Below are 11621 nucleotides of genomic sequence, written 5' to 3'. Positions count from 1 at the left end.
TTCTTTCTTTCTTTCTTTCTTTCTTTCTTTCTTTCTTTCTTTCTTTCGGGAGAGACAGGATAGGGGCAGAGGGAGAGAGAGAATCCTAAGCAGTCTCCATGCTCAGCAGCATGGAGCCTGATGTGGGGCTTTATCCCACGACCTTGAGATTATGACCTGAGTGGAAATCAAGAGTGGGATGCCCAACTGACTGAGCCACCCAGATGCGCTCGCACATAACTTTTTGAGATAGTGATTTCATAGTTGGTCATAGTAGTCTCTTAAGATCCTTTGTATTTGGGGCACCTGGGGGGCTCAGTCATTAAGCGGCTGCCTTCGGCTCAGGTCATGATCCCAGGGTCCTGGGATCGAGCCCCACATCTGGCTCCCTGCTCGGCGGGAAGCCTGCTTCTCCCTTTCCCACTCCCCCTGCTTGTGTTCTCTCTCTCGCTGTCTCTCTCTGTCAAATAAATAAATAAAATCTTAAAAAAAAAAGAAAGAAACCTATTAAAAAAAAAGATCCTTTGTATTCATGTGGTATCTGCTGTAATGTTTCCTCTCGCATTTCTAATTTTATTTATTTGAGCCCTCTTTTTTTTTCTTCACAGTCTAGCTAAATGTTTGTCGTTTTATTTTTTCAAAAAAGCAGCTTTCAGTTTCATTGATTTTTCTGTTGTCTATGTAGTATCAATTTTATTTCTCCTGTTTATTTCTACCTTCATCTACTAACTTTGACTCCATTAGTTCTCTTTTTCTAGACTCTTAAAGTGAAAAGTTAGGTTTTATATTTGAGTTTTTTTTTTTCTTAATGTAGGCATTTATCACTGTAAACTTCCCACTTAGAACTCTTGTTGCACTTTGTAGGGATGCCTGGGTGGCTCAGTCGGTTAAGCGTCTGCCTTCGGCTCAGGTCATGATCCCAGGGTCATGGGATCGAGCCCGCATCAGGCTCTTTGCTTGGTGGGGAGCCTGCTTCTCCCTCTCCCTCTAAGCTCCCCCTGCTTGTGCTTTTTCTGTCAAATAAATAAATAAAATCTTAAATAAAAAAAAAAAGGACTCTTGTTGCACTTTGTAAATTTTGGTATATGGTATTTCCATTTTCATTTGTCTCAGGTATTTTTGAATTTCTCTTTTGATTTCTTCTTTGACCCATTGGTTGGTCAGTAGCCTGCTTAATCTTCACAGATTTGTGAATTTTCCAGTTTTCTTCTTGTAGTTGATTTCTAGTTTCATACTATTGTGGCGGGAAAAGATTCTTGATATGGCCTAACATATGATCTATCCTGGAGAATGTTCCATGTGCACTTGAGAAGAATGTGGGTTCCACTGCTTTTGGATGGAATGTTTTGTGAATGTTAGGTCCACCTGGTCTAACATAATTTAAGTCCGGTGTTTTCTTATTGGTTTTCTGTATGGATGGTTTACTGAACCCAACAACACCTGCTCTGCTGGCTGCCATAATCAGGCTATAAGGGATGTGTCCTTGGGGAGCAGCCACAAAAGCTGGGGTGGGGTGCCAGATGTGCGCTCAAACCATGTTCACGTGGACATCAGCCTCCTGGAGCAGGGCAGAGGGAAGGTGCAAAGATGGGCCTGTCATCCTCCCTGGTCTCCAGAGAGGACTGCAGTCAGCCCCTAGATCTGTGTTAATTTAGGAGCTTGCCTCTCAGGCTACAGCTTTTAAGAGTTTCAAATAGGCTTCTTTCAGAGAGAAACTGGGCATGTCAGTGAGCTGCCTGTGCGCTGAGCCCTGATAGGATAGCCACAGCCCGTCCTTTCCAGCCTGTTGAGAACTGTTTGTTTACTCTAGCCTCTTGGGACTCATGGACACAAGCCCCAGTTGGCTTTCAGAGGTAGGGATTTGGGGGACCTATCTTTCAAATGGAAGTCTTAAAATTTGGCACATTATATGGTGAGTCTAAACCCTTCTTCACTCCTCAGGGAGATGCTGGTTGTTCCCTCCCAATTGTGTGTCACTGTGGTGAGGGTGAAGTTGATGGTCAAGTTGTGTCTGAAACTCTCCTACTTTCCAACCCATTTCAGTATGGGTTTGTTTTTTGTTTTTTTCTCATTTGCCTGAAATGTAGGAGTTGCTCAGCCTTTCTCTGGATTTTTTTCAGAGATAATTTTTTTTATAGAGAGCTGTAGGTTTGGTGTGTTTATAGGAGGAAGTTAAGTTCAGCCTTTTATGTTGCCATCTTGAATGGGAATCTCAAGAAATCTAATGAGATAGTTACAAATGATAAGACAGGGCTTTAAAAACATTAAGTTATTTCCGCAAAAACAGACAGCTAGTAGGTGGTGAAACCAGAATTTGATGTCAGGCAGAATGACTCCTAAACATATACTCCTAATTGCTATATTCTATGTACCTTTCTCTATGTGTACTCTGTTCTGTGGTTATGTTGTTGTTGTTCTGAGTGTTCTTACAGAATGATATCCTGTTTTAATTAATAACAGCATGAATGTAAGAAATGTATTAATATGTTTATTTTATATTATTCCATTTTGTTGAATGCTTCTGTTGTTTAGCTTTCTTATCTAATTGCCTGGTCTAGCACAGCCCTGTAGATCATAAAAAAACACAAGTCATGTTGTGAGTCATGCATAATTTAAAATATTCTGCGAGTCACATTAAAAACAACAAAGAAAAAAGGGAAATTATTATTATTTTTTCTTTTCAAATTTTTATTTAAATTCTAGTTAGTTAACATATAGTGTAATATTGGCTTCAGGAGTAGAATTAAGTGATTCATCACTTACATGCAACACCCAGTGCTCATCACAAGTGCCCTCCTTATGCCCATCCCCCATCTAGGCCATCCCTCCACCCACCTCCCTCCATCAACCCTCAGGTGTTCTCTATTGTTAAGAGTCTCTTACGGCTTGTTTCCCTCTCTCTTTTTCTCTTTTTTTAGAATAAAGTGACATTAAATTTTTTAAATCCTGTATATTAAAAAAGATTCCCATTTAAATATGTACTCAATATAAAAAATAAGGTATTCTGCAATCATTTTTTCATGCTAAATCTTCGGAATGTGCTGTGCAGCTATCACTTATGGCACATCTTAATTTGGATTAACTTCATTTTCAAGTGCTGAAATAGCCTTATGTAGTTAGTGGGTGCTGTATTGGCCAGCACATGTCCAGCAAATATAAAGTCAGATCAGTTTGAAGTTATAGCTGGTATAATTATCTTATTCCCGATTGTAATAAGAATGAGAGCTTCCAGTGTAGTCATTTCCATACATTTTGGGGTCTTTATTTCATCGAGACTCTGAAATTATGCATTCTCTTGGCAAAAAAATGTATATATGTAAATATATAAACCTTTCAGATAGTTAAAACAGAATCACAGAAGCACTTTAAGGGCTTCTCAAGAAATTAAGGAACCCCCATCCCCTTCCTTCTCAGTATTTTACTTTATAGTAGAAAATTGGTTATTGTTTTGAGCAAGACAGTTTTTTATAAGTTAAGGAGGTATTTTTCTGTTTCTAGTTTACTAAGGGTAATGGTTAGGATTGGATCTTGAAACTATCAAATGCCCTTTTGATCTTCAACATGATAATTATGTATCTGTTGCTTTCTTTCTATTATTTATTTATTTGAGAGAGAGAGAGCAAGCAGGGGAGGGGTAAAGGAGAAGGAGAGAATCTCAAGCAGACTCCCCACTGAGCACAGAGCCCAACAGGGTGTTGGATCCCACGACACTTGAGTTCATGACCTGAGCCGAAACCAAGAGTTGGATGCTCAACTAACTGAGCCACCCAGGCACCCCTAATTTATTGCTTTCTTACTTAATAATCTCTGCTTCTTTCTTATTTTATTCCTTGTGCTCTTCTTAAGTTTTAAGGTTTTTGGGTTTTAAACAGTTTCCATATGTATTATTTCTTGATAGTCTTACCACCCCAATCATTTTAAACATTCCTTTTTTTTTTTTATTTCAGTGGAAAGATGGGGAAAAGTAGAGTTAGATAAATGTAGGCACATTTCCACTTTACCCTCTATCCCTTGAATTATAAATATTTATTAGAAATAAAATTTCCGAAAACTCTTTTCCTATCATATTAAAATATAACTTCTATTTGCATTTCTTGTCCACAGTATCATGAAATTGTGTTTGTAGATCCAGAGGCGGATGATGGTGGGGAAGTACTCAATGAAAGTGTTGGTAAGTAAATTTCCTTCAGAGTAATGGCAAGGGATTTGTGTACATGGATGTTCAGTAGAGCACTAGTTGCAGGAGCAAAAAGGCTGGTGGTGACCTCAGTGTTATTGATAAGGGACTGGCTAGATAATACTAGACTCAGTTATTAACAAACAAACTTTTTTTGCTCTCCTTGCCTTCCCTTTGGTCTCTGTGCCTGTAGCCTTCAGAGGTTACCCAGGACAGGGGTTCCTGTACCCTGTGATTAACTAGACAGCAGCCTCCTCTTCATCCTTCATCATCTTCCAAAACCTTGTGAAAATAATTTCTTCCTCAATGACCCACATGCTGATTTACTTTACAGTTAACAGTTTTCCTCCTGGATTGTCTGTGTAGATGTGTGAGTGTGTGTTCATACTTTGGAGGGAGCAGAGACAAAGAGTGTGCTCAGTGAGCTATCCTGCACTAAAAGCTCATCATAAGAATGTGTAGGTAAATGTAGATAAATCTCTAGATTGTGAAATCCATCAGTCTGTTATGTTTGCTTGTCTTGAAACTCCACTCATCAGTGATACTAAGCTGGATGGATCATGGTTGTGATTTTAATGCATGTGAATTATATTAAAATAACTAGTGCCCACCTAAATCTTTTTTTTTTTTTTTGCCTGTGAACCACCAATTTTTGTGAATGTTTCTCCTGCATGCAAATAGAGGAACTGCGCTTTGATTCTAAGGAGAAACTCTTTGGTAGTTGGAATGCCGTAATAACAACAAAGCTGTCAATGGGCAGAAACTCACTGGACATTAATAATTTACATTTCTAATTCCCAAATCCTTCATTATCTAATCTTTGTGCCAAGAAAATGAAATTCTCCTATTTTTTTCCCTAGATCAACTCTACAGTATTGCTATTATCAAACCCGATGCTGTGCTTAATAGAAAATCTCTAGAGATTAAACAAAAAGTAAGTGATATTTCCCCACAATACTTTATATTAATTGCAACATAACAACCTCTTAACGTCAATTTGGAGACAAGCTTATTATTATTATTTTTTAAAGATTTTATTTATTTATTTGAGAGAGAGAGAGAGCACATGAGAAGGGGGAGGGTCAGAGGGAGAGGCAGACTCCCCGCTGAGCAGGGAGCCCGATGCGGGACTCGATCCTGGGACTCCAGGATCATGACCTGAGCCGAAGGCAGTCGCTTAACCAACTGAGCCACCCAGGCGCCCCGAGACAAGCTTATTATTTAGAGTGAAATGGAACATAACAAATTTCTGATGCTAGGTACCTCCAAAGGCTTGGAATCTTTTGTCTTGACAAAAGTTAGACCTACTTAAGCATCTTTATTTAAAGAACTCTGCTCTACCAGCATCCAATATAAATGATAAAAATTACAGTTCTTATATTGGATTATAACAAATGTTCCTCCTGTTTAGTTACTAACAATGGAAGCTTGTTATAAACTCACATTGGCTTGTTTTATGTTCTGTATGTTGTCACAAATGTATGGTCCTTTTTAGATATATGGTAGAGTAAGGAAGCATTTGATGTTTTGCTTTAGAGCTAAAATAAATTTTTATAAGAGGAAAAACTGCATTCTAATCCAAAGGTCAGGAAACTTTTCCTATAAAGGGCCAGAGAGTAACTATTTTCAGGTTTGTGGGGCATATGATCTCTGTCACCACTGCTGAACTCTGCCATCACACAGGGGCGTGGCCATGCCCCAATAAGCTTTATTTCCAAATGCAGGTGGTGGGCCAGATGTTGACTGCAGGCTGTACTTTGCTGACTCCTTTTTTTTTTTTAATTTTATTTTATTATGTTAGTCACCATACAATACATCATTAGTTTTTGATGTGGTGATCCACGATTCATTGTTTCGTATAACACCCAGTGCTCCATGCAATACGTGCCCTCCTTAATACCCATCACCGGGCTAACACATCCCCCTATCTCCCTCCCCTCTAAAACCCCCAGTTTGTTTCTCAGAGTCCATAGTCTCTCATGGTTCATCTCTCCCTCTGATGTCCCCCCCTTCATTTTTCCCTTCCTTCTCCTAATGTCCTCCATGCTATTCCTCATGTTCCACAAATAAGTGAAACCATATGATAATTGACTTTCTCTGCTTGACTTATTTCACTTAGCATAATCTCCTCCAGTCCCATCCATGTTGATGTAAAAGTTGGGTATTCATCCTTTCTGATGGCTGAGTAATATTCCATTGTATATATGCACCACATCTTTATCCCTTCATCTGTTGATGGACATCTCGGCTCTTTCCACAGTTTGGCTATTGCGAACATTGGGGTGCATATGGCCCTTCTTTTCACTACATCTGTGTCTTTGGGGTAAATACCCAGTAGTGCAATTGCTGGGTCACAGGGTAGCTATATTTTTCATTTTTTGAGGAACCTCCACACTGTTTTCCAAAGTGGCTGTACCAACTTGCATTCCCACCAACAGTGTAAGAGGATTCCCCTTTCTCCACAACCTCTCCAACATTTGTTGTTTCTTGCCTTGTCAACTTTTGCCATTCTAACTGGTGTAAGGTGGTATCTATTTGTGGCTTTAATTTGAATTTCCCTGATGGCTAATGATGATGAACATTTTTTCATGTGTTTGTTAGCCATTTGTATGTCTTCTTTGGAGATGTGTCTGTTCATGTCTTCTGCCCATTTTTTGACTTGATTATTTATTTTTTGGGTGTTAGTTTGAGAAGTTGTTTATAGATCTTGGATACCAGCCCTTTATCTGTAGTGTCATTTGCAAATATCTTCTCCCATTCTGTGGGTTGCCTCTTTGTTTTGTTGACTGTTTCCTTTGCTATGCAGAAGCTTTTTATCCTGATGAAGTCCCAAAAGTTCATTTTTGCTTTTGTTTCACTAGCCCTTCATGTATCTTGAAAGAAGTTGCTGTGGGCGATGTCAAAGAGGTTGCTGCCTATGTTCTCCTCTAGGATTTTGATGGATTTCTGTCTCACATTGAGGTTTTTCATCCATTTTGAGTTTCTCTTTGTGTATGGTGTTAGAGAACGGTCGAGTTTCATTCTTCTGCATGTGGCTGTCCAATTTTCCCGGCACCATTTATTGAAGAGACTGTCTTTTTTCCATTGCATATTTTTTCCTGCTTTGTCGAAGATTATTTGACCATAGAGTTGAGGGTCCATATCTGGGCTCTCTATTCTGTTCCATTGGTCTATATGTCTGTTTTTGTGCCAGTACCATGCTCTGTTGGTGATCACTGCCTTGTAATATAGCTTGAAATTGGGCCACGTGATGCCCCCAGCTTCGTTTTTCTTTTTCAACATTACCTTGGTGATTCGGGGTCTTTTCTGATTCCATACAAATTTTAGGATTGTTTGTTCCAGCACTTTGAAAAATGTCATTGGAATTTTGATTGGGATGGCATTGAAAGTATAGATTGCTCTGAGTAGCATAGACATTTTAACAATGTTTATTCTTCTGATCCACGAGCATGGCATGTTTTTCCATCTTTTTGTGTCTTCTTCAATTTCTTTCATGAGTGCTCTGTAGTTCCTAGAGTATAAATCCTTTACCTCTTTGGTTGGGTTTATTCTGAGGTATCTTATGAGTTTTGGTGCTGTTGTAAATGGAATCGTTTATCTAATTTCTCTTTCTACACTTGCATTGTTAGTGTATAAGAAAACAACTGATATCTGTGCATTGATTTTGTATCTTGCCACATTACTGAATTGCTGTATGAGATCTAGTAATTTGGGGGTGGAGTCTTTTGGGTTTTCCACATAAAGTATCATGTCATCAGCGAAAAGAGAGAGTTTGACTTCTTCTTTGCCAATTTGAATACCTTTTATTTCTTTTTGTTGTCTGATTGCTGTTGCTAGGACATCTAGTACTATGTTGAACAATGGTGGCGAGAGTGGGCATTCTTTTTTTTTTTTTTAATATTTTATTTATTTATTTGAGAGAGAGAATGAGAGAGAACACATGAGAGGGGGGAGGGTCAGAGGGAGAAGCAGACTCCCTGCCGAGCAGGGAGCCCCATGTGGGACTCGATCCAGGGACTCCAGGATCATGACCTGAGCCGAAGGCAGTCGCTTAACCAACTGAGCCACCCAGGCGCCCCGCGAGAGTGGGCATTCTTGATGTGTTTCTGAACTTAAGGGAAAGGCTCTCAGCTTTTCCCCATTGAGAATGATACTCAGTGTGGGTTTTTCATAGATGCATTTTATGAACTTGAGGAATGTTCCCTCTATCCTTACACTCTGAAGAGTTTTAATCAGGAAAGGATGCTGTATTTTGTCAAATGCTTTTTCTGCATCAATTGAGAGGACCATATGGTTCTTCTCTCTCCTCTTATTAATGTGTTCTGTCACATTGATTGATTCGTGAATGTTGAACCACGCTTGCATCCCGGGGATAAATCCCACTTGGTTGTGGTGGATGATCCTTTTAATGTATTGTTGGATAATATTAGATAGGATTTTGTTGAGGATTTTGGAATCCATATTCATCAGGGATATCGGTCTGAAATTCTCCTTTGTGACAGGGTCTTTGCCTGGTTTGGGGATTAAGGTAATGCTGGCCTCATAGAATGAGTCTGGAAGCTTTCCTTCTGTTTCTATTTTTTGAAACAGCTTCAGGAGGATAGGTATTATTTCTTCTTTGAATGTTTGGTAGAATTCCCCAGGGAATCCATCAGGCCCTGGACTCTTGTTTTTTGGGAGGTTTTTGATCACTGCTTCAATCTCGTTACTGGTTATTGGCCTATTCAGTTTGTCAGTTTCTTCCTGTTTCAGTCTTGGCAGCTTATAGGTTTCCAGAGAGCGTCCATTTCATCCAGATTGCTCAGTTTATTGGCATATATTTGTTGATAATAATTTCTAATAATTGTTTCTATTTCCTTGGTGTTCGTCGTGATCTCTCCCCTTTCATTTATAGTTTTATTTTTTAGGTCCTTTCTCTTTCTTTTGGATCAGTCTGGCCAGTGGATTCTCGATCTTATTAATTCTTTCAAAGGACCAGCTTCTAGTTTTGTTCATCTGATCTACTGTGTTTCTGGTTTCTAATTCATTGATCTCTGCTCTAATCTTAATTATTTCTCTTCTAATGTGTGGCTTAAGCATCATTTGTTGCTTTTTCTCTAGTTCTTTAAGGTGTAGAGTTAGTTGGTGAAATCGGAATTTTTCTATTTTTTTGAGTGAGGCTTGGATGGCTATGTATTTCCCCCCTTAGGACCGCCTTTGCAGTATCCCATAGGTTTTGGACTGATGTGTTTTCATTCTCACTGGTTTCCATGAATTCTTTAAGTTCTTCTTTGATTTCCTGGTTGACCCAAACATTCTTGAGCAGAGTGGTCTTTAGCTTCCAAGTGTTTGAATTTCTGCCAAATTTTTTCTTGTGATTGAGTTCCAGTTTTAAAGCATTAGGGTCTGAGAATATGCAGGGAATAATATCAGTCTTTTGGTATAGGTTGAGACCTGATTTGTGACCCAGTATGTGGTCTCTTCTGGAGAAAGTTCCATGTGTGCTCGAGAAGAATGAGTATTCTGTTGTTTTAGGGTGGAATGTTCTGTATATATCTATGAGGTCCATCTGGTCCAGTGTGTCATTCAAAGCTCTTGTTTCCTTGTTGATTTTCTGCTTAGATGATCTGTCTATTGCTGAGGATGGCGTATTGAGGTCTCCTACAATTAACGTATTGTTATCAATATGACTCTTTATTTCGGTTAACAGTTGGCTTATGTAGTTGGCTGCTCCCATGTTGGGGGGCGTAGATATTTACAATTGTTAGATCTTCTTGTTGGATAGACCCTTTAAGAATGATATAGTGTCCTTCTGTGTCTCTAACTACAGTCTTTAGTTTAAAATCTAATTTGTCTGATATGAGAATTGCTACGAGAATTGCTACCCCAGCTTTGTTTTGAGGTCTGCTGGCATGGAAGATGGATCTCCATCCCTTCACTTTCAGTCTGTATGTATCTTTAGGTTCAAAATGAGTCTCTTGTAGACAGCATATGGGTGGGTCCTGTCCTTTCATCCAATCTGCAACCCTGTGCCGTTTTATGGGAGCATTTAGGCCATTCACGTTGAGAGTGATTATTGAATGATATGAATTTATTGTCATCATGTTGCCTGTGAAGACCTTGTTTTTATAGATTGTCTCTGTAAATTTCTGTTCTATATCACTCTTGGGGTCTTTCTCCTTTTATAGAACCCCCCTTAATATTTCTTGCAGGGTCGGCTTAGTGGTCACATATTCTTTCACTTTCTGCCAGTCGTGGAAGCTCTGCATCTCTCCATCCATTCTAAATGACAGCCTTGCCAGATAAAGTATTCTTGGGTGCATGTTCTTCTCGTTTAGTACCCTGAATATGTCTTGCCAGGCCTTTCTGGCTTGCCAGGTCTCTGTGGATAGGTCTGATGTCATTCTGATGTTCCTCCCTCTGTATGTAAGGAATCTCTTCCCCCTAACTGCCCTTAAGGTGGTTTTCTTGGTTCTAAGATTTGCGAGTTTTACTATTACATGCCGGGGTGTTGGCCTGTTTTCCTTGATCTTGGGAGGGGTCCTCTCTGCCTCTAGGACATGAATTGTTTCTTTCCCCAGATTAGGAAAGTTCTCAGCTACAATTTGCTCAAATATATCTTCTAATCCTCTCTCTTTCTCTCCACCTCCTCAGGAATTCCAATAATTCTGACATTGGAATGCTTCATGATGTCACTTATTTCTCTGATTCTATTTTCATGGATTCTGAGTTGTTTTTCCCTGGCCTCCTCTTTTCCCTTTTTATCTATTAAATTGTCTTCCAGGTCACTAATTTATTCTTCTGCCTCACTTACCCTAGCTGTTAGATTATCTAGATTAGATTGGATCTCATTGATAACATTTCTAAATTCTGCCAATTCAGCTTTCATTTCTGCCCTTAGAGACTCTATGTTGCCATTAATCGATTTCTCCATTCTAGCTCTTGTCTTCACAATTGCTACCCTGAATTCCATCTCCAAGCTCTTGGTTATTACTGTATCCATTTGTAAATCTGTGGCATAAATCATAATCTCTGAATCTTTCCTGTTTGGGTGGCTCCTCCTCCTAGTCATTCTGTTGATGGGTGGTTGAGGGAATGTATAGAGTCCAAATTATTGACCACAACCCAAGCAAGATGCACTGGTTTTCTAGGGACCTTCGGGTTGCTGGCCTCTTGTTCTCCCAGCCTGTCTTCTGGGGGAGGGGCCTGCTGCGCTGTTACTCAGGCAACCCTATTTGGGCAGAGTTGCCCTGCCCCCCTGTGGCAGGGAATGGGCTCAGTGGGAACCAGTTTTTGGGGCTTTTGTTCTCTGGCTGCTTTCTCTGGCGGCTTTTTGCATCTCTTCCGAGAGTCAGAGCAGAAGAGACCGTTTCCAACCCTCTGCCTCAGAGCAGAGAGATCACAGTCTGTTCTTCAGTGAGTTCTCCAGGCCACACTATCTCCATTTCTGTCCATGCTGCTATAAACTGCAGTGTCCTGGGTTGTG

At 39.7% G+C, this 11621-nt stretch overlaps 1 protein-coding gene across 1 annotated transcript in view; it reads left to right on the top strand.

The window, feature by feature from the left end:
- The window catches only part of NME8 (NME/NM23 family member 8), a 56142-nt gene that overhangs the window by 20862 nt on the left and 23659 nt on the right, over positions 1-11621 (top strand). Inside the window, exons 6-7 of the mRNA XM_044920217.1 lie at positions 4084-4150; positions 5017-5090. Coding sequence (XP_044776152.1) covers positions 4084-4150; positions 5017-5090 — 141 coding nt within the window. The remainder of the gene's footprint in view (positions 1-4083; positions 4151-5016; positions 5091-11621) is intronic.

This window comes from Neomonachus schauinslandi, chromosome 12 (assembly GCF_002201575.2).
Source record: "Neomonachus schauinslandi chromosome 12, ASM220157v2, whole genome shotgun sequence".
NCBI classification, from domain to species: domain Eukaryota; kingdom Metazoa; phylum Chordata; class Mammalia; order Carnivora; family Phocidae; genus Neomonachus; species Neomonachus schauinslandi.
This window is presented reverse-complemented; position numbering and strand designations above follow the sequence as displayed.